Source organism: Zootoca vivipara, chromosome 10, assembly GCF_963506605.1.
Source record: "Zootoca vivipara chromosome 10, rZooViv1.1, whole genome shotgun sequence".
Classification (NCBI taxonomy): domain Eukaryota; kingdom Metazoa; phylum Chordata; class Lepidosauria; order Squamata; family Lacertidae; genus Zootoca; species Zootoca vivipara.
Genome location: NC_083285.1, coordinates 16,037,657 through 16,064,981, shown reverse-complemented (window position 1 = coordinate 16,064,981; position 27,325 = coordinate 16,037,657). Strand labels below are relative to the sequence as shown.

Genomic DNA, 27,325 nt, shown 5'->3' with positions numbered 1-27,325 from the left:
TGGCCACAAAGTATGTCGATGAATATACATTTTCCTTGTATCATGCTACGCTAAATATGGTCATGGTCAGTATGTCAGTAATCCCTGTGTTTAAGAGACGACCAGACACTGGTGTTGGGACATTCCTTCTGTTCGACTCTCTTGCTGTCTGACGTCTGATGCTTAAAACAGAGCATGCTTTCATCCTTCCGCACATTGTCGCAATCCCCTAGGAACACTTTTTAAAGGGTGCCGCAGCCACTCGGGGGAAACAGTTGCTGGCCAAATCAGATACAGACGCCTCGATTCAAGCTTTTCGTGAATGCTGCATCGCAGTTTCAGATTTGCACCAGCCTAACGACAGGAGGGACCATGTCTACCTTTGGCTACAGGCGAGAGCTTAGTAAATACGAGGAGCTAGATGAAGATGAGCTCCTGGCTTCTCTGACCGATGAGGAACTGAAGGAGTTGGAGAGAGAGCTGGAGGACATTGAGCCTGACCGAAACCTTCCGGTGGGACACAGGCAAAAGAGTCTCACGGAGAAAACTCCAACGGGAACTTTCAGCCGGGAGGCACTAATGGCCTATTGGGAAAGGGAGACCCAGAAACTACTGGAAAAAGAGAGAATGGGGGCGTGTGAAAAGGTAGGCTCACAAATGCTTTGAACTGTGTCTCAGAAATACTTCTTTTCATTTTCTATTCTTGCTCAAACTGTATTTCTCCCACCATTCTTGCTTAACTAATTGATGAATGGGGGGTAGTATTTATTAATGAAATGTAGAACTCCTATCTTCTCCAGCTAGCATCAGGGTAGGTAGCAGGAGACAGCCAGGTTGGGCACCAGCCAAGGTCCCTCTTTGATCCAACCTGCCTCACTGCTAGGCCTAGGTAGTGGTGATGCGGGCAACGCTTGGGAACCAAGATGAGCTCCCATCCACAGTGGCTGGAAAGCCATCTACCATAACTCTCCACCTCCATGCTGTGCCTGAGCAAGGGCTAAGAGTGCCCTTCTTCTTAGAACCAGACATTCTGGGTGTGAATGCACCACCACCTATTTGCCGCAGTGGTTAGAAGAAGAACTTCATAACTTAGCATTCTATTTATTTTTAAAAGCAGTAGGGTAGGCATTCTTCTAGCCTGAATTGCAGGCTCTGAGAAGGGCCTTTTGGGGGTATAGGGTGGTATACGAATTTATTAAATAATTATAATAACAACCCAGGTGCTGAGGAGGTGGCAGAAAATCTGCCAGTGCCAACCACCACTGTCACAGGTGAACAAGAGGAAGGGGATGTGACAGGATAGAGCAGAGGAGGAGGGTGCCACCGCAGAAGGAATTGGGAGGTCCAGCGGCAACATGAGGGATGGTGGTGGTGGAGGAGGTATTGATAGTGGCCGAACCGTGCTGAGGGCCTCCTGAAGTCTGGCCAGCATAGTCAAGGATGGTGGGAGTTGTGTCCCAACAATACCTGGAAGGTCGGCGGTTCCTCATCCCTGTAGAGTGTCAGTGAAAATTCACTTTTGTTGAAGGAGACTTGATTGATGTACATATTAACAATGGTAGAGGGCTTCTGAGATGGTATATCTTGATACCATAAACAGGAACACGTTTTAAAAATGCTTTCCAGCTTTTCAGAATACATACTTGTAGAAAACGAGCAGAACCAGGTGAGGGCTAAACTAGAAACAACCTCCCTGATATGCTACTTTGTTGTTTGCAAGGTGTGTGTGTGTTTGTACATCATTGTTCTCAGCTGCATTTCCTTCAGTTGGAAGAAAGATAACTTTTTTAAAAAAACTTCAGTCAATTCAAAAACATTATGTTAAAACCCAGGCTTCCTCAACTTTGGCCCTCCAGATGTTTTTGGCCTACAACTCCCATGATCCCTAGCTAGCAGGACCAGTGGTCAGGGATGGTGGGAATTGTAGTCTCAAAACATCTGGAGGGCCGAGGTTGAGGAAGCCTGTTAAAACCATTAACATTTTTAAAAAAGTATTTGCATTCAACAGGACCTAACTTACAACGAGTGATCGTTTTAAAATGTGTCCAGTCTATATATGAGGAAGGGATGACAGAATCCCAGGAGGATTTGACTATTTGATTTGGGCTTAAATGTATAGCTCTAACCGCAGGTTTCAATAGCACATTTCATGTACAAAATTCTTTATAGTCATTGGCCATGGTCTTAAACTCCCCAACTAGTTCCATTCCTACAGTGGGCCTCTTCCCTTCGTTCTATTCAATAGAAAGTCCATCACAAACAGCTTTAAAATCTCAAGGGACTTTCAAGGGCATTTTGCCGTGGAGAGTGAAGGGTGGAGTCTGTGGTTGGGCGGAAACTAATGGGAATGATTGAGACAGACTTGAGTACTTTTATGTCCCTTTGATTGCAGTGGGGGGGGGGAGGAATAAACACTTCCACTGACACATGATAAAACTTGAAAGTGCCTGACGTTGACAGGATTGTGCCCATGCAGATTTCTGAAGGATGCGCAGCAGCCTTTGCTGTATACACATTATAATTTACTCTGGCTCCAGTGCACTCCCACTCCTGGCATTTGAAGCTTTATATTAGGGACGCAGGTGGCACTGTGGGTTAAACCACAGAGCCTAGGGCTTGCTGATCAGAAGGTCAGCAGTTTGAATCCCTGCGACGGGGTGAGCTCCTGTTGCTCAGTCCCAGCTCCTGCCAACCTAGCAGTTCAAAAGCACGTCAAAGTGCAAGTAGATAAATAGGGACCGCTACAGCGGGAAGGTAAACGGTGTTTCCATGTGCTGCTCTGGTTCACCAGAAGCAGCTTTGTCATGCTGGCCACATGACCTGGAAGCTGTACGCCGGCTCCCTCGGCCAATAATGCGAGATGAGCGCGCAACCCCAGAGTCGGTCACGACTGGACCTAATGGTCAGGGGTCCCTTTACCTTTACCTTTATACATGACATTAGCCACAATCCTTACACGTCCTGCAATTTCTTGAAAGAAATGCTGTGGTTTGATGCATTTCCCTACGAACCTACTTCCATCCCATTTGAAAATGAGAGCCACATTCGCTTCACAGTTAACCTGAGGCATGTATGGCTTAGACAGGCATGATAGAGTGCCATGTAGTGGTTAGAGCATTGGACTAGGACCTGGGAGACCAGGGTTCAAATCCCTCCTCAACCATGAAACTCACCAGGTGACCTTGAACTAGCTCTCAGCCTAGCCTAGCTCATTTGCGACTGCCATTGCACACATGCAAATTACAGCTTCAGGAATAGGAGTTCAGTGTGGAAGGGGGCCTGGCGTGTACAGCAAGGTGCTGTTGGAAGTTGAAATGCAAAGGGGGGGGGGCAACCTTGCTGTATTTTAAGCTGCTAATGGGTACATAACCCCAGAGCGGATAATTTGCATTGCTACCAATAGACAGGATCCCAAGAATTTCAGGACTGGCCTATGCACACTCAGAACTCTTTGGCCTTTATCGTGTTCGTCTTTACAGCAATCTATCATTATTGAAGGTTGTAGGTGCCCCATCCTCTGTGTGAAGTCTTCCTGTCCATCTCTCCATGGTAATCTTCACCATGGTTACTGCCAACCAGTTTCTGTCTTATCCAGGCTAGTTATCTTAACCTGACTCATGTTACATAATGGTTAAGGTTATTCAGGATGAGGTATGGTGGTGAATTCGATTCAGTTCACATTTCAAGCTGTATTTTATCAAATCCACACTTTCTAAAACACCATGAAAACTGAAACAGCCATCCTTCCAAATTCGTACTTCAAACTATGCAATGTAGTTTTTCAACTAACCATGGTTTACAAAAATAAATAAATGCATATATTAGGTAAAAATGTGCATAAGGATTAATATATTTGTGAAAACGACATTCATTATGTCAGGAGAAATCACTTGCAAGAACATGTGCGTTCATCAAAACTGCATTCAAAAATGTGTTTATTAGGAGAAATTCGCCTTAAGATGCTGAATAATTTTCATGAGAATATTTTTAAAATATAATTTGTTAACTTCTGCAAACAGGTGAAGGACTGAATTTAAGACTGGAAAACTGAGAAGCAGAAAGAACCAAAACTGTTCAGGATAAGAGTGTAATTTGTGCATGAAGCATTAGTGAAATAATTACTTAATCCAATGGTTCATTTTTGCAGGGCAATCCTTTGTATGTATACATTTATATCCAAGTCCCACTGAGTTCTGTGGGGCTTGCTCCCAGGAAATAAATGTAGAATCACAGCCTTAATCCTTTAACTGTGGTATATGATTCAAAGCATTATGTATTTTCTGGATCCCAGGCCCCATACATTAGCAGGCAATAATGGTCTTTAAAGGATTATTTTAGCCACAAAATGAAAATATAATTTCCAAATTAAAAATATCCTGCATTGCTTGACAAAACAAATTCAAGTTTGGGCTATCAGTCTCATTTTACACAATTAAAGCTAAGAATTAGTTTAATTGCCAGTCTGATCAGGGCTGAGGAGAGTTTTAAATCCACCCTCCTCATATAGTGAAGGCTTATTTATAAAAGAATAAATCATTGTCACAACATTTACAAAGAATTCATGAAACACACACAAATGTATCACAATCAAAACATCACAGAGCAAACAACAAGTAACTATTTGATCTATATTTGCTTTTAATTTATTGAAAAGGTTGTGTATTGGGTCCATATTCTATCTACTAAATCATTCTAGCTGTTATGAATAGTCAAGTGGGGGAAATATCCTACCTGGGTAGGCAAAGTAACTTATTATTATGTTTTCAACATAGAATACAATAAAAACCAAACTAATCTAAATAAACATAGAGAAGAAAAAACCAAGGAAGGAAGGAAGGAAGGAAGGAAGGAAGGAAGGAAGGAAGGAAGGAAGGAAGGAAATAGGAGGGATGGAGGGAAATAAAATACAGAGCCCTCTATGAAGGATATATCTTAACCTTTAAAAGGTAAAGGTAAAGGTACCCCTGACCGTTAGGTCCAGTCGCAGATGACTCTGGGATTGTGCGCTCATCTCGCTCTATAGGCCAAGGGAGCCGGCGTTTGTCCGCAGACAGCTTCCAGGTCATGTGGCCAGCATGACTAAGCTGCTTCTGGTGAATCAGAGCCTCCATAGCTGCCAAGTTTTCCCTTTTCTCGTGAGGAAGCCTATTCAGCATAAGGGAAAATCCCTTAAAAAAGGGATAACTTGGCAGCTATGATCAGAGCAGCGCACGGAAACGCTGTTTACCTTCCTGCCGGAGCGGTACCCATTTATCTACTTGCACTTTGACATGCTTTTGAACTGCTAGGTGGGCAGGAGCTGGGACCGAACAATGGGAGCTCACCCCCTCGCAGGGATTCGAACTAGCGAGCTTCCAATCGGCAAGCCCTAGTCTCTGTGGTTTAGACCACAGTGCCACCCACGTCCCTTATTTCACAAAAAAAGGAGTGGACCTTCCCATCTCTCAGCTGGGAACTTCAGTTTCTTCTCTCAGCAACCCACCTGGGAGTTCTTTCCTTCCTGGTAGGCAAAGTAACTTCTGAAGAAGTGAAGACCAGACTAAATGAAAGGTATTTCACAAAATTATATATGAGAGTGTTTCAGCAACTGCCGAGCTACACAGTTCCTTTGAGGTAGTCATTTTTCTCATACCTGCCTCTGCTTCCTTTGAAACATAATCACTTGTTTTTGTAGAGCAGCACTGTGAAAAACAAACCAAGGAGGGGAATAAAATTCCTAGCAGTATACAGATTATAGGGCTATATTTACCACTGAACTGATACAGCCACATTCTCTACCAGTGCAAAGCAGCATCATTCCGTTGGCTGCCATGGAATTATCTCACTCCTTGATTGGCGCTTATCAGAACCCAGCTAGAGGAATGTATCCAAGCTCTGCAGCCCAGGCTGCTGGTATGCAGTCAAGGGATTACTATAGTTTTGCTATGCAGCTTCTCCAAAGGTAACAAACAGCGAATGAATAATAATAATAATAATAATAATAATAATAATAATAATAATGCTACCTAAAGTAAAGATGGGGATGCAACAAGGATTCAGAGCTCTGTGGCGCAATATATTATACCCAAATAGCAACGATCATTAAGTTTAGATCTGGGAAGGCACAAGCACAGTTAATGCTATACTTAATTTCAGCCTACACTTGAGGCTGATTGGCACTTCTCTCTGTTTCAAGCACAATTATATTATTGTAATTTTAGCTGCAAACATTTACAGCGCAATCCACTTGCACAGTAGGCAATGGCCCCACGTGCAGAAGATTCCAGAAGGGCTGAGCAGAGCTCTGGTTTCTCCCCCACTCAGCCATGCACCGAAAGAAGTAGTGGAATGGATACTAGGGGGGGGGATGAAGGGGGTCTGTATGAAACTGCCATATCTCATCCAGTCCTTCCTCTCTCTGTTTCTGCCTGTTGTCATGTTTGCGACAGGCATAAGCTGCATCAAGAGGGAGGGGTGACTTAGGACTCCTGTTCCTCCGAAAGCAGCAATGGAGTCCTCTCTGTGAAGTCCAAATGGATCAAGGGTCCCACAATTCTTTCTAGCATTTGCTAGGATTTTTACTTGTTATTTCAGTCCCAGTCACGGATTGCAACGCAGCGATTGCTGGCAACTGTAATATGGGCCATAAAGTTTAGAAAATAAGGAATTAGGCTAAGTAGCGTAGCACTGGCCACTTCTTTGTGGTGATTCAGAACAGCAAAAAATAATAATAATGGGCGTGTTCGTAATTCTTCCTCCTTGTGATGTTTCCTAACCAAATAATCATCTCTCTGAGCTGGTGTTTTCCCCAGAGGTGCTGTTTACTGCAAATAGCAGCTCTGTGGGGCAAATAGCATAAAAATAGTGTGATGCTGAAGAGGTTAAAAACCTCTACTTGCATGCTACAGTCTCAACAAAGATTGCAGAACCATGCCGCTGCCCGGTTTTAAGCACACTTTCAACAAATGTTTGCTTAGCCCAGTGTGACCCTGAGACTTTCATTTGGTTTTTTGCAGTGTGGGGGTGAACATTTGAAGGTTTTTTTTAACAGGTCAAGAAATATTTGTTCTTAGCTTGTGGTCCGTCATACTGTAGGGTGACCAGAATTTAAAACAAACCCCCGCAATCCAATAGTTGTGTTAGGGTGAATCGTCTTTATTTCTTTGTGTTAACATGAACACAGCGGAAGAGCCAAGTTTGGCCATGCCTGCCCTACTTGAACAATAATATCAGATCATGCATTTCTTGCCCACTGTGATGCTGTGGACATTCTCAAACGGGTGCCCATAACCATAACTTTCCAAATCGAGACGGTCCACAATGTACTGATATATTTTACATGAGATGTTTTCTGATGGGGAAAAAAAATGCTCTTTTGAGTTATGATGCCTGGGCTTCATGAAATGAATGAAAAGTAATGGTGCATTATGTTTACTTGACAACCACTGAGCATCTGGGGAAGCCCCAGGGTTGTCTCCCTAGAAAACTCTGAGAACCCTTACGATAAGGTATGTTTTTATTTGGACAGTCACTGAACCTACGTTCCTTTTTAGGGTTCTAAACAAGAAGATGATGAAGACGGATCGGAAGAAATTAATGAAGAATATTTCACGGAAAGTAACAGCGAAGTTTCTGAAGAGGCATTCACTGAAGAAGATGAGGAGGAGGAGGACAAGGAGGAAGAGGAGGAGGAGGAAGAAGAAGACGACGACGCTGGAGAAGAAAGTGGTGCAGACGAAGAAGAAGAAAAGAAACCTGCTGAAGCGTGTAAAAATGCTGCAGACACCGAAAAAAGAAGAAGTTCACTCAGCATTAAACTAAAAAAAAGTAGCAAGAATGCAAATGAAATTGTTACCAATGGCCACAGTGAAAAGAATACTGAAGATTTGAGCTGCAGGGTGGGTGCCATGCACCCATGTGGAAATCCAACGGTGATTGAAGATGCCCTGGAAAAAGTCAGGAACAATGATCCTGACACCACGGAAGTCAACTTAAACAACATTGAGAACATCACACCACAGATGCTGACGCATTTTGCGCAGGCCCTCAAGAACAACACTGTGGTCAAGACCTTTAGCTTGGCCAACACTCATGCGGACGACAATGTCGCAATGGCTATTGCCGGCATGTTAAAAGTGAACCAGCACATCTCAAATCTGAATTTGGATTCCAATTTCATCACAGGCAAAGGAGTACTTGCTATCATGAGGGCTTTGCAGAACAACAAGGTTTTGACGGAATTGCGGTTCCACAACCAAAGGCATATCATGGGCAGCCAGGTTGAAATGGACATTGTCAAACTCCTGAAGGACAATACTACTATTGTGAAACTGGGGTATCACTTTGAGCTTGCAGGACCAAGGATAAGCATGACGAGCATTCTGACAAGAAACATGGATAAGCAAAGGCAGAAACGGATACAGGAGCAAAGACAGCTAGAGGCTAGTGGGGATGGAGCCATCAATCCAAAGACCAAAGCTTTGCAAAAAGTAACACCTGGTTCTTCGCCTTATTCATCTCCTCGAAGTTCACCTTGGTCCTCTCCGAAGGTTGCTAGGAAAGTCTCATCTATTCAAATCTGCCCTTCTTCTCCAAGAAATTCACCATGTTCCTCTCCAAAGGTTCCTAAGAAGGTTCCTCCTGTTAAAAACCAGCCTCCATCTCCTCCCCCACCCCCTCCCCCTCCCCCACCACCCCCACCTCAAGTAGCTCCCGAAAAGAAGGCACCAACCAGGAATATTGCAGAGGTTATCAAACAACAGGAAAGTGCCAAGAAGGCCCCGCAAAATAAGCAGAAAAAGAAGAAAGGCAAGAAGAGCAAAAAATACGAGAATGAGATCTTGAAAGAAATCAAAAATTCATTAAAATCAGTCCCAGACAAGAAGTCAGAGGAAAGCTCACGTCCCTCCACCCGACCTTCTACTCCAGTGAGATCCGTTCATAGTGATCTAATGGATGCAATTCGTGCAAGTAGCATGAAACAGCTGAGGCGGGTAAGTGTCTTCATTCCGAAAGCTGATGCAAATTTAGAAACACATCTCACAGGTACAGGATAGGACTAATCTACACTGGTGAGTTATAACGTTAAAACTGCATTATAAAAATGTGACCCACAGAGGGAGCTGTAGAGCAACGATATTCACCAATGAGAAATTGCGTTGAGAGCTATATTTTTATAGCATTTTAATAGCGTTTTTCAGATTAGTGTAGATCCAGCCATAGATTTTGTATAGAAAGTAGCATGAGGTTTTCTTTATTCCCCCACACTTTAAGTTAAACTATAAAGTAAGATGATCCCCACATAATATTCAAGAAAAAATTCTAACTGCATTAAAAGAAATACAATATTGGAATATTGTATTTGGAATATTATAATTGGCTGTATTGGAAAACTAATAATAGTGGTTTAAGAAAGAAAGAAAGAAAGAAAGAAAGAAAGAAAGAAAGAAAGAAAGAAAGAAAGAAAGAAAGACAGACAACACATTAATTTGTCTCAATTTGTATCATTAATTTATTTTTTTAGTGTCTCAGTTAAAACCATTCCCAGTTATCTATTCAAACAACATGAGAATTAAGATGTGAGGCATGGATGGGTGTTTTTTTTTGTGTTTTTTTAAAGTATTCCCTGACCAAGCTCTGAAAAAAAGACCCCTTTCAGTAATATCCTTTTTGCCTAAGAGTCCCCAGAAACTTGGAACTGGCCCTGTTAGTCATCACAAGTAACTAGAGTCCTGCTGCAAATAAATAACATTTTCTTCAGCACTTTTTAAAGTTTGCTTCTTTGGAGTGCTATTTTTCTAGAAAAAGGGGTCCCGGAACTCACCATGAACACCTCCCTCGTTCTCTTAGAATGGCAATGGCGCCCAGCTGAGAGGTGTTAGAACTCAGCTCCAGCGAGCTCTGGCTGAATAAAATAAATGCCCTGCTTCCTTGTTTTAACCAATTTTAATTCCCAAGTGAGTCTGGGGGGTAGAAGGAACTTCATGACAGTTAATCTGGTTGAAAACGTGTAGTGTAGTATAGTGGTAGCTGTATAAACAGACCCATGAAAAGCAGACACAGGAAACATACACGCGGAGACCAGTCTTCTCATACGAACAACACAGGAAGTTGCACGACAGGGCATCTAAATCTGTATTATCGACTTTGACTAACAGTGGCTACTCCAGCATTTCAGACAAGGTTCTCTACCTACCTACTATCTGGACTGGAGATGCTAGGGATCGAACCTTCAAAATACAAAACAGAGTGGAAGCAAATAAGGTGTCTAGGCTCAGCAGTGAAGAAAAGAAAGCAGGCTGGTTTCTGACCAGTAGAGAGAAGATGAAATCTTACAGTTGCTTTTTGGGTTGGGTGTTCTCCTTCACAAAAGGGGAATGAAAGGGGCTTTGTGTAAAAATACATGTGCTCGTGTGTGTGTGTGTGTGTGCGCACACGCACACACACATATTATTTGTATATATTAAGAGAAATGTAAGCTGTGCAGTTAATGTGTATAACAGCCGGCCATTGTGGAGAATGTGTTCATAATCCTTCCACGAAGAGGGAATTGTGCACATTTCCTGGTCAATAGACATAATCTCTAACATGCTTTGGGGAATCTGCATATCTCTGCTGGATTGTGTACATTCTCCAGTCATTATGCGTAATCCCCCAAAAGGGAATTATGAGCCAACAGTGACTCGACTTACATTCCATTTAACGCAGAGAGGTAAATTTAGAAATCATTTCTATAAGACTGTGACCAGTTGATCTGTGTGCACACCCAATCTGCTCCCCACAACCTGTTTGTGGGCAATTTCATCATCATCATAATTTATTATTTATACCCTGCCCATCTGGCTGAATTTCCCCAGCCACTCTGGGCAGCTTCCAACAGAACATTAAAATGCAATAATCTATTAAACATTAAAAGCTTCCCTAAACAGGGCTGCCTAAGAATGCCCGTTCTCCCTTCTTAGGGTTGTTTAAATCTTTGAACTGGGCAGCCCTTCAAATAGAGAATCACTTCTTGTAAAATAGGAAACAAGGCCACCCAACTCAGAGCTTGAGAGCCGTGCATTTGTAGCTTGAGCTGCTGTTGCAGTTTCATAAATGCTAGTGGCCCTTGGTCCCAGATGTTTGCATAATATCTCAAGCTGTATGGTAGGAAGAGTTTACTCAGCTCACGTCTCTCTTGTGCTTTGTTTCCACAATAGGCTTTTAGACTAACTAGTGAGTTTGTGGGAGAATCCTGTAAGTGGACATGGGAATATGCCCGTTATGTCATCAATGGCCACCGCCACCTGCTGTATAAGTGGCATCCAGAGGCTCCACCCACTGGCCTGACAGCAAGAGCAAACCCTTCCCATAGATGCTCAGGTTCCATAAAGTTGGTCATCACTTATTGGTAGGGCAAGGATGGGGAAACTATTTTCCTCCAGATGTCAGAATCATAGAACCATAGTTGTTGGATTCCAACTCCCATCAGCTCCAGCCAGCGTGGCAAGTGATCTAGGACAGGCATCCCCAAACTGTGGCCCTCCAGATGTTTTGGCCTACAACTCCCATGATCCCTAGCTAACAGGACCAGTGGTCGGGGAAGATGGGGATTGTAGTCCAAAACATCTGGAGGGCCGAAGTTTGGGGATGCCTGATCTAGGACAAGGTTTCCCAAACTTCGATCTCCAGATATTTTTGGACTACACTTCCCATCATCCCTGACCACTGTTCCTTCTGGCTAGGAATTATGGGAGTTGTAGTCCAAAAGCACCTGGAGACCCAAGTTTGGGAAACACTGGTCTAGGATGATGGGGGTTGGAGTCCAAGAACATCTGGAAGGCCACAAGCTCCCCACCCCTGCCCTAAGCTTCAGAGCATGCACTCAGATAGGCCATTGACAGCCTGTCTGAAATAATCACTGTGCTTCTGGAAAGTTGCCCTCAGTAGAAAGATATACGGTAGGCTTTTGCCTCATAAGAATGCATGTGGCAAAGAAATCCAACATGCATATGGAATTTACAAAAAAATTGAGAATTCCTTACACATCAATCTGGAATGATTTTTCAAAACCAAGTCCTGGTTAATATCTGGTAGGTCTAGTAGGTACCAGATAAAGTAGCTTTGTAGGCCACTTGTTGGCCATTTTCTCCTTATGTGTTCCAATAATAATAATTGGATAATAATAACTTTCCAATAATTTTCCAATAATAACTTTCCAATATTATTATTATTACTAGTGGATTTTAGCCCGTTTAAAAACGGGCGCTAGAGGAAGCGGCCTGCCGGGACTGGCTTGGCGGTGGCGGGAAGACCCGCCACCACCAAGCCAGTTCGCAGCGGGGGCTTTTCGCCGTTTGCCTTCCCCTGAGGGGGAGGCAAACGGCGAAAAACCCCGCCGCGCCGCAAATCGGCTCCGGGACTGGCTTGGCGGTGGCGGGTCTTCCCGCCACCGCCAAGCCAGTCCGCAGCGGGGGGTTTTCGCCGTTTGCCTTCCCCTGGGGGAGGCAAACAGCGAAAAACCCCGCCGCGCCGCAATTCGGCTCCGGGACTGGCTTGGCGGTGGCGGGATGTTCCCGCCACCGCCAAGCCAGTCCGCAGCGGGGGCTTTTCGCCGTTTGCCTTCCCCTGGGGGAGGCAAACGGCGAAAAACCCCGCCGCGCCGCAAATCGGCTCCGGGACTGGCTTGGCGGTGGCGGGTCTTCCCGCCACCGCCAAGCCAGTCCGCAGCGGGGGGTTTTCGCCGTTTGCCTTCCCCTGGGGGAGGCAAACGGCGAAAAACCCCGCCGCGCCGCAAATCGGCTCCGGGACTGGCTTGGCGGTGGCGGGTCTTCCCGCCACCGCCAAGCCAGTCCGCAGCGGGGGGTTTTCGCCGTTTGCCTTCCCCTGGGGGAGGCAAACGGCGAAAAACCCCGCCGCGCCGCAAATCGGCTCCGGGACTGGCTTGGCGGTGGCGGGTCTTCCCGCCACCGCCAAGCCAGTCCGCAGCGGGGGGTTTTCGCCGTTTGCCTTCCCCTGGGGGAGGCAAACAGCGAAAAACCCCGCCGCGCCGCAATTCGGCTCCGGGACTGGCTTGGCGGTGGCGGGATGTTCCCGCCACCGCCAAGCCAGTCCGCAGCGGGGGCTTTTCGCCGTTTGCCTTCCCCTGGGGGAGGCAAACGGCGAAAAACCCCGCCGCGCCGCAAATCGGCTCCGGGACTGGCTTGGCGGGTCTTCCCGCCACCGCCAAGCCAGTCCGCAGCGGGGGGTTTTCGCCGTTTGCCTTCCCTCGAGGGGGAGGCAAACGGCGAAAAACCCCGCCGCGCCGCAATTCGGCTCCGGGACTGGCTTGGCGGCGGCGGGAAAAAGGGGAGGAATTCCTCCCCTTCTTCCCGCCGCTGCCAAGCCAAAGCGGGCCTCCCTCCGCGCCCGCTGCCGCTTCGGCTTCCTCGGGTTCCCCGAGGAAGCGCCGTCCCATGCCGGAGGTGTGCGGCAAGGCTGCCGGGGGGGGGGGAGCGCTTCTCTCCCCCGCCGCCTCACCGCGCACCTCCAGCATGAGACTGGGCTTCGGAGCGGCGGTTGGCGGAGCGGCAGTTGGCTGTTCCCTGTGTCCCGAGAGCACGGGTCCAATCCCTGTGTCCCTGGTTGTCCCTCCGTCCAATCCCTGTGTCTCTGGGGGACATGCGCAGTACCCCAGGGACACACGGGACATCTGGACGCAGGGACAACATGGACATTATTATATAGGATTATTATTATTATTATTATTATTATTATTACCCCACCCATCTGGCTGGATTGCCCCAGCCACTCTGAGTGGCTTCCAACACATATAAAGACATACTGTAATAAATTGTGAAACATTAAAAATAATAACCAATAACAGTGCTCCAGTGTCATGGATAATATTTTTACTACCCCATAACCATTCAATATATTAGATATTGACTCTGTTCCTAGTTAGACCATCTGATTCTTTTCCTTCCAGTTAATATTTCTAAATCAGAAAAACAAAACTTTCCCCCCTCTTATTTTTTTTAGGTGGAAATCCCAGAAGCACTGCGATGAAAAACAAAGAGACGGGAATGGAAACGACCGAGATGAGAGTTTAGTGATGGTTAAGAGAAAGGTACCGTGTTGTTCTGCAGCGGTTCTATAGGCTGATGTAAATGGCTTCAAGAGTGCACTCTCATATTTGAATATGAACAGAGACCGATTAAACCATCAAGCAACACTTCTAAGGACGCACCAGCATTTTCATTTGTAAATATGGAACGTACTTTTTTTTTTATCTGATGAGATTTCTAAGAAGAAATAGTTTATTTAGATGTTCTTGTTGATACCAGGTACCACTTCACAGAACATGTTCTTTATACAGAGAAGGAATTGTTCAGTGACCTGTGCATTTTATTTTTGATGTCTGCCTCGTGAATTTACAATAAAGGTGGTTTGGGTTTTCAAGTGACAAAAAAGTCTTTGTCCCAGAGTGCCATAAGTTTGTCACCTAAGTTATGTTGGAACATGGAGCATCTGGGAATAGCAGGAGATGATTCTCGATATACCTGAGGTTTTGGATGGACTCATTTGATATGATCACCCTGTGAAAAAAGCTAGAAATTCTCTTCTTGTGGTGGCAGACATATCAGAAGTTATACAACTGAAGAGAGCTGCCTACCTCATTGTGCTGGACCTCAGTGTCCAGGCTGAACGATGGAGGTGGAGATGCTCCTTCAGGTATACTGGGCTGAGGCCATTTGGGGCTTTAAAGGATAGCACCAACACTTTGAATTGTGCTTGGAAACGTACTGGGAGCCAATGAAGATCCTTAGGACTGGTGTTATATGGACCCAGTGGCCGCTCCTAGTCACCAGTCTAGTTGCCTCACTCTAGATTATTTGTAGTTTCCGAGTCACCTTCAAAGGTAGCCCCACGTAGAGAGCATTGCAGTAGTCCAAGCGGGAGATAACCAGAGCATGCACCACTCTGGCAAGACAGTCTGCGGGCAGGTGGGGTCTCAGCCTGCGTACCAGATGGAGCTGGTAGACAGCTGCCCTGGACACAGAATCGACCTGCACCTCCATGGACAGCTGTGAGTCCAAAACGACTCCCAGGCTGCACACCTGGTCCTTCAGGGGCACAGTTACCCCATTCAGGACCAGGGAGTACCGCACATCCACCCACCCCATCCACCCAAAACAGTACAGTCATACCTCATGATACGTCCGCTGTGGGTTACGTCTTTTCAGGTTACGGATGCAACGAACCCGGAAGTCCCGGAATAGGTTACTTTTGAGTTCGGCGCATGCGCAGAAGCATCAAATTGCATCACGCGCGTGCGCAGACATGGCGCTTCAGGATGCATCCTTTTCATGTTGCAAACAGGCCTCCGGAACGGATCGTGTTCGCAACCAGAGGTACCACGGTACTTAACTTTGCTTACCATTGGCCACTGGCTGGGGAGCTGCTGGTGGGAATTGGAGTCCAGACGGAGGGCAACAGGTTAATCAGTTTTGATGTTGAGACATTCCGTGCTGCTTGGGTTGATCCAGATTCCAAAGGGAAAAGAATCAGATCCTGCCCATTCAGGCTAATCAAAGCTGCTACAGCATATGCCATACCAATGACAAGCATCACACCATAATATTCATTCTGTATTCATTAAAAAAAAACCACCCCAGAGAAAACAGATTGAGCTCACAGCAGCAATTAGGGACGTTTCAAACTGGTTATGCAGGTGAACAAAGCTCAGGGAAGTGGGTGGTCACTCCTACAACATACATTGCTGTTGTCATTCCAGTAAAAACACAAAGCTCAGGGTTCAATATACTCTATGCCAGGGGTCCCCAAACTAAGGCCCGGGGGCCGGATGCAGCCCAATCGCCTTCTAAATCTGGCCCGCAGACTGCCCAGGAATCAGCATGTTTTTACATGAATAGAATGTGTCCTTTTATTTAAAATGCATCTCTGGGTTATTTGTGGGGCATAGGAATTAGTTCATTCCCCCCCCCCCAATATAGTCCGGCCCCCCACAAGGTCTGAGGGACAGTGGACCGGCCCCCTGCTGAAAAAGTTTGCTGACCCCTGCTCTATGCTCTTTTTCTAGAAAAAGAGGTGTTGGAACTCACCATGAACCTCGTTCTCTTAAAAATAGCAATGGCGCCCACCTGAGAGGTGCTAGAACTGAGTTTCACCAAGTTCTGACTGAAAGACATGGACACTGTTGGAGGGCTCCCTAACACATTTTGCTACCTGAGGCAAAGGCTAAGACTGACCATTTTCTGTTCAATCTCACTTCAAAAGTGGCAGCCAAACAGCATCCGCCACTACACCACACAACACACACACAACTCTGAGAAGAAAACAGAGTGCGACTGGGAAACTTGTTATCCTTCCATCTTTCTCTGCCAACGGAATTGCATGAGATGGGGAAGGGAAAGCACTTCATTTTCTGTCAGGAAAAGCATGGTTAGGGATCGTTTCCCAGCAGTCATTACGATACTTTCCAAAGGGGGGGAGAGAGAAGCTGTGTCAGTCAAGAGGAGAGAAAGGGTGAGGGTTGTGTCAACAAGATCTCTCTCGGAACTGCACAGGAAACTGAGAATGCGAGCTGCGCAAACTTTCCCTGGGGCCTTGCATTCCAGCTTGGCTTCATGTTCTATTCTATTCCCTTGAGTCATCATGAGGACAGGGAAAATAGTTTCCTAGGACTTGCCATTTGACTTACAGAGCATGTGATCCAACCATCATCGCAGCTGTACTGTAGCTATGGCTCTGCCACTTGCAGTGAGAGCCCTTGAGGAAATGAAGCAACAACGTTCCTCAGTAAATGTTGTTGTTGTTGTTTAGTCATTTAGTCGTGTCTGACTCTTCGTGACCCCATGGACCATAGCACGCCAGGCACTCCTGTCTTCCACTGCCTCCCACAGTTTGGTCAGACTCATGTTCGTAGCTTCGAGAACACTGTCCAACCATCTCGTCCTCTGTCGTCCCCTCCTCCTTGTGCCCTCCATCTTTCCCAACATCAGGGTCTTTTCCAGGGAGTCGAGTCTTCTCATGAGGTGGCCAAAGTATTGGAGCCTCAGCTTCAGGACCTGTCCTTCCAGGGCTGATTTCCTTCAGAATGGATAGGTTTGATCTTCTTGCAGTCCATGGGACTCTCAAGAGTCTCCTCCAGCACCATAATTCCTCAGTAAATATATAGTACTAATGTCAAAAGCACTTCACACCACAGAGGTACCAGTAATCCTTGCAAGCGTTTGGGAAGTGCATACCCGCCAATGTTTCTCCAGCGAAGATAGGGGCGTCCTATTCCATGCTGGCTACATGACCTGGAAGCTGTACGCTGGCTCCCTCGGACAATAACGCGAGATGAGCGCCGCAACCCCAGAGTCAGTCACAACTGGACCTAATGGTCAGGGGTCCCTTTACCTTTTGTGCGGTCAGGCAGAGTCCCCCAAAGCCCCAGGCAGCCCCCGAGTGGAATGATGACACAAGACCACGTTATATGGGATTAAAATTGGCCACAACTTTATTAAGAATTCGGATGTAGGGAGACCTTGGCTCAGGCATTGGGCGTATATCCTTCGCAGCCGCCAGCCGGGAATATGGGTAGTTTCAGGGTTATCCAGCATGTGGGGGGGGGGGTTGGGCTAGCTCCGGAGAATGTATGTTCAAGCAGATAGCCCGCCCCCCCTTGATCGCAGCCGCTGGAGGGGGAGGGCAATGACAGCCTATTGCGTATGGTCAGTGCCTCCCCCTTAGCCCCATTTACAGGAACCCTGTTATCGCCGCCGCAATGGGGGCGGAGGGTCACCGCCCCCCGCCCACCCCGTTTATGTAGATAGCTAAAGGATTCCACCCAAAGCCTGCATCCGCCAAAGTTGTGACGAATTGCTACGGGAAAGGCAAAACCTGCCAAATGCGGGGAAATTCCTTTCCGGCCCTTCAACAGCAGCCTTGTCCTAGCAGCGCCTGCGTGCGTGTACGCCTGTGGAAGAAAATAACCTGTAATGCAATCATTAATTTTTTGGGAGTGGAGGGTGGGAAAGCTCTGGAGCTGTCGACTGCTTCCCAGGAATGACTCTGCTTCAGCCATGTGCAGGTAAGGTTACCTCCTCCTACCTGGCCAATCCCCCCGGCAACACCTCCCCGAGCTGGATTGGACAGGTAACTGCGTGGGCGGAGTCCACCAGTATCCAGCCCAGGAAGGCAGCGCCCGCCTCCGAACTTCCAGGGCTGCCTCAGGGATCCCAGGGGGCTGCACGCGGCCACACAAAATGCGCCTCCCCTTTTATGTGGGGAATGGTCATTATTCCATAATAATAATTTTATTATTTATACCCTGCCCATCTGACTGGGTTGCCCCAGCCATTCTGCACAGCTTCCAACATATAAAAAACATAATAAAGCATGAAGCATTTTTTTTTTAAAAAAAATTTATACTGGGCTGCCTTCAGATGTCTTCTGAAAGTTGTATAGTCTCCTTGGCTTGGGGGGTCACATAACTCCATACCCTTAAAAAAAATTCCAATGAAAGGAGGGATGGCTTCTGTAAATCTAGGACAGTCCCTGGAAAATAAGGACACTTGGAGGGTCTGGAAGTGAGGACAATATCATTTATTCACTTTGTATAATCTTGTGGGTTTTGGGAACAGTGTCCACATTTTAGTATTGGTGTGTGAGGAAATCTTGAAAAGGGTCTGCTCTAAAACCAGTACAGCTAAGTGTTGAGCTAGGACTTGGGAGTCTTGAGTTCAAATCTCCACTAGCCCATGAAGCTCATTGAAGGACCTTGGGCCAGCCACTGCTTCTCAGCCTTATCTATGTCCAGGGCCGGCCCTATGGCCAGGCTGGGTGGCGCAGGGCACCATGGTGGCAGCCGCCCTGCGCGCTGCACCCACCCACCCACCGCGCTGGGAAACGGGGCAGGAGGGCGCCGGACAGATCCGGCACACCACGGCGCCAGGGGCGCTTAAGATAGCCCTGTCTATGTCACAGTGTTGTTCTGGGGATTATCTGAAGAGGGGGAAGAATCATGTATGCTACCTTCTTGGAGAAAAAAAAAGGTGGGATATAAATGCAATGAATACATAATAAAATAATGAGTCAGAAAAGATTCAGCAGTAGCAATTCCTGGTAAATTAACAACTCAGCACAGCATCTAGGACTTGCTCTGCAGGCCAGGCTAGGTCTCCAACGAGTTCCCATTTAAGTATGGAGGGAGCTACACCCCAGGAGGGGAGTTTCAATTTTATACGCCAGGCATGTTTCAAAATGAGACAGACCATAAGCAGGATACACATACAGTGGTACCTCGGTTTATGAACACAATTGGTTCCGGAAGTCTGTTCATAAACTGAAGCATTCATAAACTGAAGTAAACTTTCCCATTCAAAGTAATGGAAAGTGGATTAATCCGTTCCAGACGGGTCCGCGGAGAACTCAACCTGAAGTGTAGTTAACCCGAAGCATGGGTGTAATTGATTCCGGAAGTCTGTTCATAAACTGAAGCGTTCATAAACTGAAGCGAACTTTCCCATTGAAAGTAATGGAAAGTGAATTAATCCGTTCCAGATAGGTCCGTGGCATTCGTAAACCGAAAATTCGTAAACCGAGGTGTTCGTAAACCGAGGTTCCACATTGGGGCCAAAAACCAGGAGGCGCATATTCCTGGCAGTGCTTCCGCATGAGTCTCGTGTCCCACACATGCCATTTTGGGTTCCGCATTTTGGGTTCCGCACTCTCACACATTTTGGGGCACTGCGCTGAGAGCACAGCACCCCAAAAGGAGATGTCCCAATTTAATCGGGGCAGTCGAGGGGTATGCCAGAGCTGAGAGACAGTAACTCAGGTGAGATTCAAGCCAGCGTTGCCAGCTCTCAGCTCATTTTGCTCACTGCACTGGTACACCATAAACCCTTAGGAAAGGGCTGCCCAGAACATTTTGCTGCCTGAGGCAAAGGACCAAACACGGCCCTCTCCTTTCTATGGGCAGAAGCTGACCAGACAGGCAGTTGAATCTCACTTACACACAGTGCTTTTCCTCCCCTGGGGGGACACAGGGGTATGCATACCCCTAAACATTTTGTGAATCTAATGGGAGAAAAAACCCAAAAAATAAATCTGTGGAGGTGCTACTGACTGCAAGAGAGCTCAAGGACCATAATTTAGATAAAATTGCGACGAACCGTGAATTTGCTATGAATTTCACAAAGCCTTCTCCCACCCCCACTCCCCAGCCTGATTTTTTTTCCTTCATCATCTGAGCACTACCAAGGAAAAGGCCAAAAAAATCTCTAGGGTACACTGAGAAGCCTGACCTGTACGTAGGGGGGAAGAAAATCTTCTCTTAACTCCAAAGCGTGAAGGGAAACAACATCCACCAAATTTCCTCAAGTCTGACATTTGCGGAATGTCACGCCGGGACGTAGGTGGAGGACATATTGAAAGCCTTCTGCACTTTGAACAATCTGTGCAGTTTCTGGAAGTGGCTGTGTGGGTTGTTTGTTTTTTAAGACAGTGGAGAAATATTCCTCAGTGTGCAGAGGAACTAGAGAGGGCCAAAGATTATCGACAATACATGACATTTTATTCTAGCTATGTGGTCTTTACGCCAGGGGGGTGAGGCGGATAACAGGGTCTACTTTGGTACTATTGGTTTGTTTTTTCTAAATCCCTGAGGTTCACCAAGCAAACTGAGGTGCAAAACAGTTGGCTTGGCTGGGTGGACATATGCTAAGAATTAAGGAACTGGATGCTTTCAAGCCCAAGAATTTGTGAGCAGTAGCAGAATCAAGGTCATAAATCCTTTCAAACAAAATACGAAACTCCCCAACCCCGGTATTCTTTTTCGGCTACCTAATTTAAATGAGAAAGCTTTTTCATCTTTGCTGCAGTTAAATAATAGAGATTTTGATCATTTACTGCAAGCATAGGCGAACTCCGGCCCTCCAGATGTCTTGAGACTACAATTCCCATCACCCTTGACAACTGGTCCTGTTAGCTAGGGATGATGGGAATTGTAGTTCCAAAACATATGGGGGCCCGGAGTTTGCCTATGCCTGATTTACTGCAATACACTCAAAGATCAACTAGAAGACTCAAAGCTACTTTCTGCCTACCTTTCCTTTATGCTACCCTTTAAAATGGAGGCCAGGACTAGTCATGCCCACAGAATGGAAGATGGCCGGATCCCTAAGGCTGTGCTCTACAGGAAGTTGGCTCCAGGCAGTGTGCTCATTGGCAGACCAACTCTGCACCTGCAAATGTGACATGAAGACTGGCAAACATTAACCCCACCATGTGGGGAACCTTTGCAGACAACCACAGTGCCTGGAGCAGAGATGAGGGCGATTGGGGGAGCCCTCATTGTGCGCGTGATGTTAGGACTTTGGGAGGTATCAGGGTCAGAACCGAACATGGCAGCCGTGTGGCTCCAATGGCTGGCAGCTCCTCTTTAATTATTATTAATAATAATAATAATTTATGCCCCGCCCATCTGGCTGGGTTTCCCCAGCCACTCTGGGCAGCTCCCAACAGAATATGAGAAACTCAATAAAACATCAAACATTAAAAACTTCCTGAAACAGGGCTGCGTTCAGATGTCTTCTAAACGTCAGATAGTTGTTTATTTCTTTGACATCCAAAGGGTGGGAGCCACTACCGAGAAGGCCCTCTGCCTGGTCCCCTGTAACTTCACTTCTCACAGTGAGAGAACCTCCAGAAGGCCCTTGGCGCTCGATCTCAGTGTCCGGGCTGAACGATGGGGGTGGAGATGCTCCTCCAGGTGCCGCCACTGGTGGGCACTGGAGGAGGAAGAGGAGTGCGGGGGGAGCGCACCATCCCCAGCAGCGCGATCCCGGTGGGGTGCCATTGCGGCTGTCCCCCACCCACGCTGGGCACCACACTCCTGCAGGTGGCGTGCCCCGCCCCTGAGGCCATCGTGCCACACCCCCGGGATGCGCGCCAGCCCCGCCCCTGCCTGGTCTCCGCCACTGCTGGTGGGAGGCTGTTTCGACCCTCTTTCCCCTCCGTGGCAGGAGGTGGAAGAGAAGGAGCTGGCTGCTGGAGTTGTGCTGTGGTGGGCCCCACACTTCACCTCTGAGATTTGTGGACATTGAGGGGGGCACGGCTTCTTCACCCAAAATATAGGACGGGGCAAAAGGGCTTGGCACCCCTGACCTGGAGACAGATAGCCAGGTTGTGTATCCACAGCAGTGATCAGAGAAAGAATGACAGCTGGGAGGGGCACAGAGAAAAGAAATTGCGTATCTGCAGCAACACAACCGGACGCCTTCATCTGCCCCGGCTGCAACAAAACATGTCTCTCCTGTAGCGATCTCTACAGCAGCAGCAGGTGCTGGAAGAATTAGAAACCAGGAAGAGGAGGTCTTTAATAAAGAATGAGGAAAGTTTATAATTTGTTTAAAAAGCTATTGTAAACAATTACATACATTGGTAGGCTTGACAGAAAACCTGTAGTAAAAATTCAAACTATGGATTGACAATTGATTTATAAAAATAGAGTCATGATAGAGATGCAGAGGGGGAAATCATTACATTATGATCCACAATGTTGGAGGGGGGGAGTCAGAAGGGATTATATGATTATGCATTTAATTCATTTGTTTATGTAAAATAGAAAATGTAAAAATAAAGTTTATTTTTTAAAAAGAGAACTACTACTTTTGGACTATCAGTATTAGTACTCCAGCATTAAATCTAAAAGCAGGTAGTCTTTGTTGAGGAAATCCCCCATGACTAGTAGGCACACAATTTGTTTACTGGGGTCTATATTTTATGGCTTTGTTATTGATGTTTTGATACTGTCACCAGTATTACACACAACCCAGAACCTGCCCAGGATCCAGGCATTTCAACAGCCTCTCCAAACTAGTTGTTCATTTGTACAGACTGTTCACCGTTGAACATGTTAAGCCTCAGAGGTAACTGAAAATGCCCAAGTCCCCTACCCTTTCCACTTTTCCATTCAGAGGTTAGACACAAGAATAAGGAGCCAGGTCGACAGAGATCACAATGGTGAGCAAAGTTTGTTTTCCTCTTCCCCTTCCAGCAGCATGAAATCGATACTACAAAATTTGACCCCCCCCAACCTCTGTAGAAATAATAAAAGCAGAAGGTCGCATTTGAAGAGCTGTTTGCCCTTGTGTCTCTTGGAAGAACTCCTAGTCTCTTAAAATGACAGCACAGCTGCTCAAAGAGAATTATGCAGAAAGATTACTAAATTCTGGATCCAGTTCTTAGACTATGCTGCAAGTATCACAACGAGTGGTGCAGCATCGATCGAATAGCAGCTGCTAAGGCAAGCAGGCTGTATTTCAAGAGCACGCTGGCAAAATTTTCAATTTGTTCAATAATGTAATAGAAATTACATTGCAGAGGGGAAGCAGAGGGGATCTTATTTCATTCCCCCCCCCCATGTCATCTCAAGAACCACCAAAGTGCTGACTATTGGGGATATATCTATTTCTTAGTTTGCAAAAATACTTGCATTGTCTGTTTTTCCAAGTTGCGTTTTCTATGGATCAGTTTCATCTGTTGTGAGACATTAGTGTTACATACAGTGTTAGGTTAGGAAGAAAAGAGGGGGAAAGAGGGGGGAATGGTGAGTGGGGTGGGGTCGGCTGGCAATGCTTCGATTCTTCTACTTAGTGTTATGTGTGGGGTTTTGTGCACTTGTGTGGGTTCTCTTACTACTCGCTTGCATCTTCCAAGATCGTAATTGCCCATTCACATCATAAAGAGCTCGTAACCCACCTACTCTCAGCAGCCAGAAGCATCCTAGCCAGACACTGGAGAGACCTGTCAGGAGTAAGCATGGACCAATGGTACCAAATAGTATGGGAAACAGCCTTATTAGAAAAGCTAGCCAATAAATTGAAACTGACACGGGGACAAATAGAAGATGCCTTCACCCCGGTATGGTCCCCCTTTATCACATACACATCCCAACAAGACAACAAGGAGAATCCACTGAATCAATCTACTGGGTATCTTTTGGCCAGGGCCGTCTTAAGCATATCCGGTGCCGTGGTGCGAAGATCCCTCCGGCGCGCCCCCCCCATTTCCCAGACCCAGCTGCTGCCAGTGCCCCCCACCCCCACGGCGGCAGTAGCACGCGGCCATTGAGCTTCCTCTCCTCCTCTTCTTGCAGAATCAGCGAGACTCCTGCCTAGAGTGGCACCACAGGCCTGCTGCCACTCTAGGCAGGAGTCTCGCTGGTTCTGCAACTCGCTGCTAGTGCCGTCGCTTTTGCCGCCTCGCATGGAGCTCCTGGCTGCCACACTCAGCTGGACACCAGCTGTTCAGTGCCCCTTCGGTGCCCCTGGTGGCCAGGCGCCCTGGCGCATTGCGCCACCCAGCCCGGGCCTAGAGACGGCCGTGCTTTGGGCACAAAAAGTCCTTTGAGATCCTGGGTTCTTTGTAAATCTGTAACCATGAAAACACAGACATTTGTATGGCTCTGAATGCTGCTCACAGGGGGCAGACAATGGGTGAGAACCAAGAATTCACATTATGGTCCTTTTGGTTTTAAAATTCTTAAAAACTTTAGAGGCGTTTTTTTTCTTGCTGTTTTTATATGGATCACTGCTGATGGTTTTGCAGGTTTCTTCTCGTCGGCTTCTCATTTCTCATTTCTATTGCGATTGTTTTGACTTTTGCTTGTTTCTAATTTCTTTTTAAAGGCTTTTAAACTACGGTGGTACCTCGGTTTAAGTACACAATTGGTTCCGGAAGTCTGTACTTAACCTGAAGCGAACTTTCCCATTGAAAGTAAAGGAAAGTGGATTAATCTGTTCCAGATGGGTCCACAGAGCAGTGGTTTTCAACCAGTGTGCCATGGCACCCTGGAGTGCCTTGAATGATGGTCAGGATTGCCATGGGCAACACTGGCCTCTTTCCCTCCTCCGATGCTTTCTCGCATCTCTGCTTCCCAAAGACTTGATAGCTGTTTGTTGCAGCAGCCCTGGCTACAAGCTCCCAGGCGAATGGTGCCTCTGGGGCTGGCCAGGGGGTGCTGGGTGCCAGGAGCTGAGGCAGCCTTGAAGTAAGCAAGGGAGCAGGCAAGGGAGCCCAGCCAGCCAATCCGCCTGTTGGGAATGGACAGACAAGTCCCAGGTCCCTGTGGGTCAGTGTGAGGAGGCACCTCTCTTTGGGGCAGAGGGGGCAGCTCAGAGACCAGGGGCAGCAGCAGCAGCAGCAGCAGCTGCCCAGAGGCCCCCCCAAAGAGAGGGGAGAGGAGGCTGAGGGAACACTCCACAAGGGAGGGTGTTCAAAAAGGGTGAGTGACTGCCAGCTCTGCAGGCAAGGGGTGACATAACTGGGCTCCTGAGCCCCACAGGGGTGCCGCAGAAAGAATGCAGTTGGTCAAAGGAGTCATGGACTCAAAAAAGTTGAAAACCTCTGCCATACAGAAAGAGGGGAGCCCTCCCAGCTCTCACGTGGCGTCATTCCTCTCTTCTCACAGCCTCTCATCCTGTGAGGTTTCTTTCCCCTTCCCCACCTCTCACACAGGGTCCTTCAACTGATCCTTCACCTTCATCTGCTTGCAATTCTTACCCAAATACAATGAGAGAATAATAATAACAACTACCGAAAGAAAAAGAGAGAATAGATAAAAGGGCCCTCTAGCTGGAGGTCCCCGAACTAGATGGGACTTTCATGCACTGAAAATGGTTCTGTGCAGATCTGTGTAGTTCTGGTCCCAGGAATGAGGGGCGTTGCAGTTTGCTTACTTAACTCCAGAACAGTGCACAGCATCGACGCACAAAACAGGTCCTCTCTTTCAAATAAGAGATAAATGTGTAACTGATAAAGAGAAAGCAGCAGGACTCAGCTGACACGCTGCTGCGCTAAACCCACCCCATAAACAACGTGCTCCCTGCCTTTGCAAACCTCAAAAGCCCCAAGGCTAACTATAGGGAGACCACAACAAAGTGTTATTTTTGGCCTTGCAGAAGTCCAGGAGTGTCAAAAGCTTTGAACCGGCTCCACAGAAACAGAGAACTGTGAGACTTTATGCTGATCTTTTGGCAGCGAAGAGCCATCAACAGGCAGAGCAACATCACTCAGGCTTGCAGCGAAGACATTAAGTACACGGAGCTTATTGGGGTATGTGATAAGGGAAGAGAATGCACATTAGAGTGACAGAAGTGGAACTAGGAGAGCCCAGGCTGGTCAGGAACATCATGTCCCTGACAAGCTTGAATCTCAACTACTGACACAAGTTGCTAAAGCACATGGGCTTTTAGGATCTGCAACAGAAACTTGATAATGGCAATTTCCAGGAAAACTAACAGGAAAATTGAGTAGGCAGTGTGCTTCAATAGAAGTTGGGGGAAAGAAATCGACACTCTGCAAAGAAATCAGGCATTTGGGAAGCTAGAACATCTGTCACCCAGGAAGCATTTTTCACATACACCTCTGTTCTCCCAAATTATTTTAAAGTCATCGTGGGTTTTGTTTTAAAACAGTTTGTTCAAACTTTGTTTTAACTCAATTTATTCAAATTTGGGATGAACAGGCTATATCTCACATGGCTTGCACTGTCAGGAAACTGCAGAAGCTATTTGCAAGCAGTGTGTCAGCAGCAAGTTAAGACACTCACATTTTTAAAAAGTGCAGCCTACTTACGCGTCCGGTATACAAAAATATTGTAATCTTGATGTTTTTGCAGTTCGAAAGCATGCCAGCGCAAGTAGATAAATAGGTACCAGTGTGGTGGGAAGGTAAATGGTGTTTCCATGCACTCTGGATTCCGTCACAGTGTTTCATTGCGCCAGAAGCGGTTTAGTCATGCTGGCCACATGACCTGGAAAGCTGTCTGTGGGCAAAGGGCGGCTCCCTCGGCCTGAAAGCGAGATGACCGCCACAACCCCATAGTCATTCAGGGGTCCTTGACCTTTGTTGTGAAGGTGCTGTCATAGACACCACTGTAGACTGAGAACAAAAGAGCCAAGAGATCTACTAAAAATACTTGATGCTTGTGGATATAAGGTCTCCTTTGTGAAATTCTCTGCAATTTGGTCACCAAAAATACGTTTAAGTTTGATGCAGAAGAGAGCAGGCAATACACACAGCAACTGCAAAGACAACAAGACTAATAATGCACAGACCCCTTCCAACATTGCCTGACCTTGCAATATTAATGCATTATGCAATCTGTTGGTTTACAACAGCCATTGTTCCCATGGGAGCAGCAGGCTAGCTGTCATATTTGACTTATGGGCCAGGGCATTAGATTCCCTCCTTGAAACTTATTTAAGAACACAATCCACTTTCCAATTTGAGCTACTGTAGTTATGGTAGTGTTGGATTTTGCTGTCCTGGCTGAAGCATAACTTGCGCATGTGTTAGCACACAAGAAAAATAAAAGCGACACCACACCATG

At 46.7% G+C, this 27,325-nt stretch overlaps 1 protein-coding gene across 1 annotated transcript; it reads left to right on the top strand.

Moving 5' to 3' along the window:
- Window positions 1-117: 117 nt before the first annotated feature.
- On the top strand, window positions 118-15,213 carry LMOD2 (leiomodin 2). The gene is made up of 3 exons (XM_035126742.2): window positions 118-624; window positions 7,512-8,951; window positions 13,957-15,213. The coding sequence occupies exons 1-3, from the start codon at window positions 352-354 to the stop codon at window positions 13,981-13,983; spliced, it is 1,740 nt and encodes a 579-aa protein (XP_034982633.2). The 5' UTR covers window positions 118-351; the 3' UTR covers window positions 13,984-15,213.
- The last annotated feature ends 12,112 nt before the right edge of the window (window positions 15,214-27,325 follow it).

What these genes read in the sequence shown, in the direction of transcription:
- LMOD2 (XM_035126742.2), top strand. Translation starts at nt 352, where the DNA reads ATGTCTACCTTTGGCTACAGGCGAGAGCTTAGTAAATACGAGGAGCTA. An exon ending in GAATGGGGGCGTGTGAAAAG is followed by an intron (nt 625 to 7,511) that starts GTAGGCTCACAA and finishes GTTCCTTTTTAG; the next exon opens with GGTTCTAAACAAGAAGATGA. An exon ending in GCATGAAACAGCTGAGGCGG is followed by an intron (nt 8,952 to 13,956) that starts GTAAGTGTCTTC and finishes TATTTTTTTTAG; the next exon opens with GTGGAAATCCCAGAAGCACT.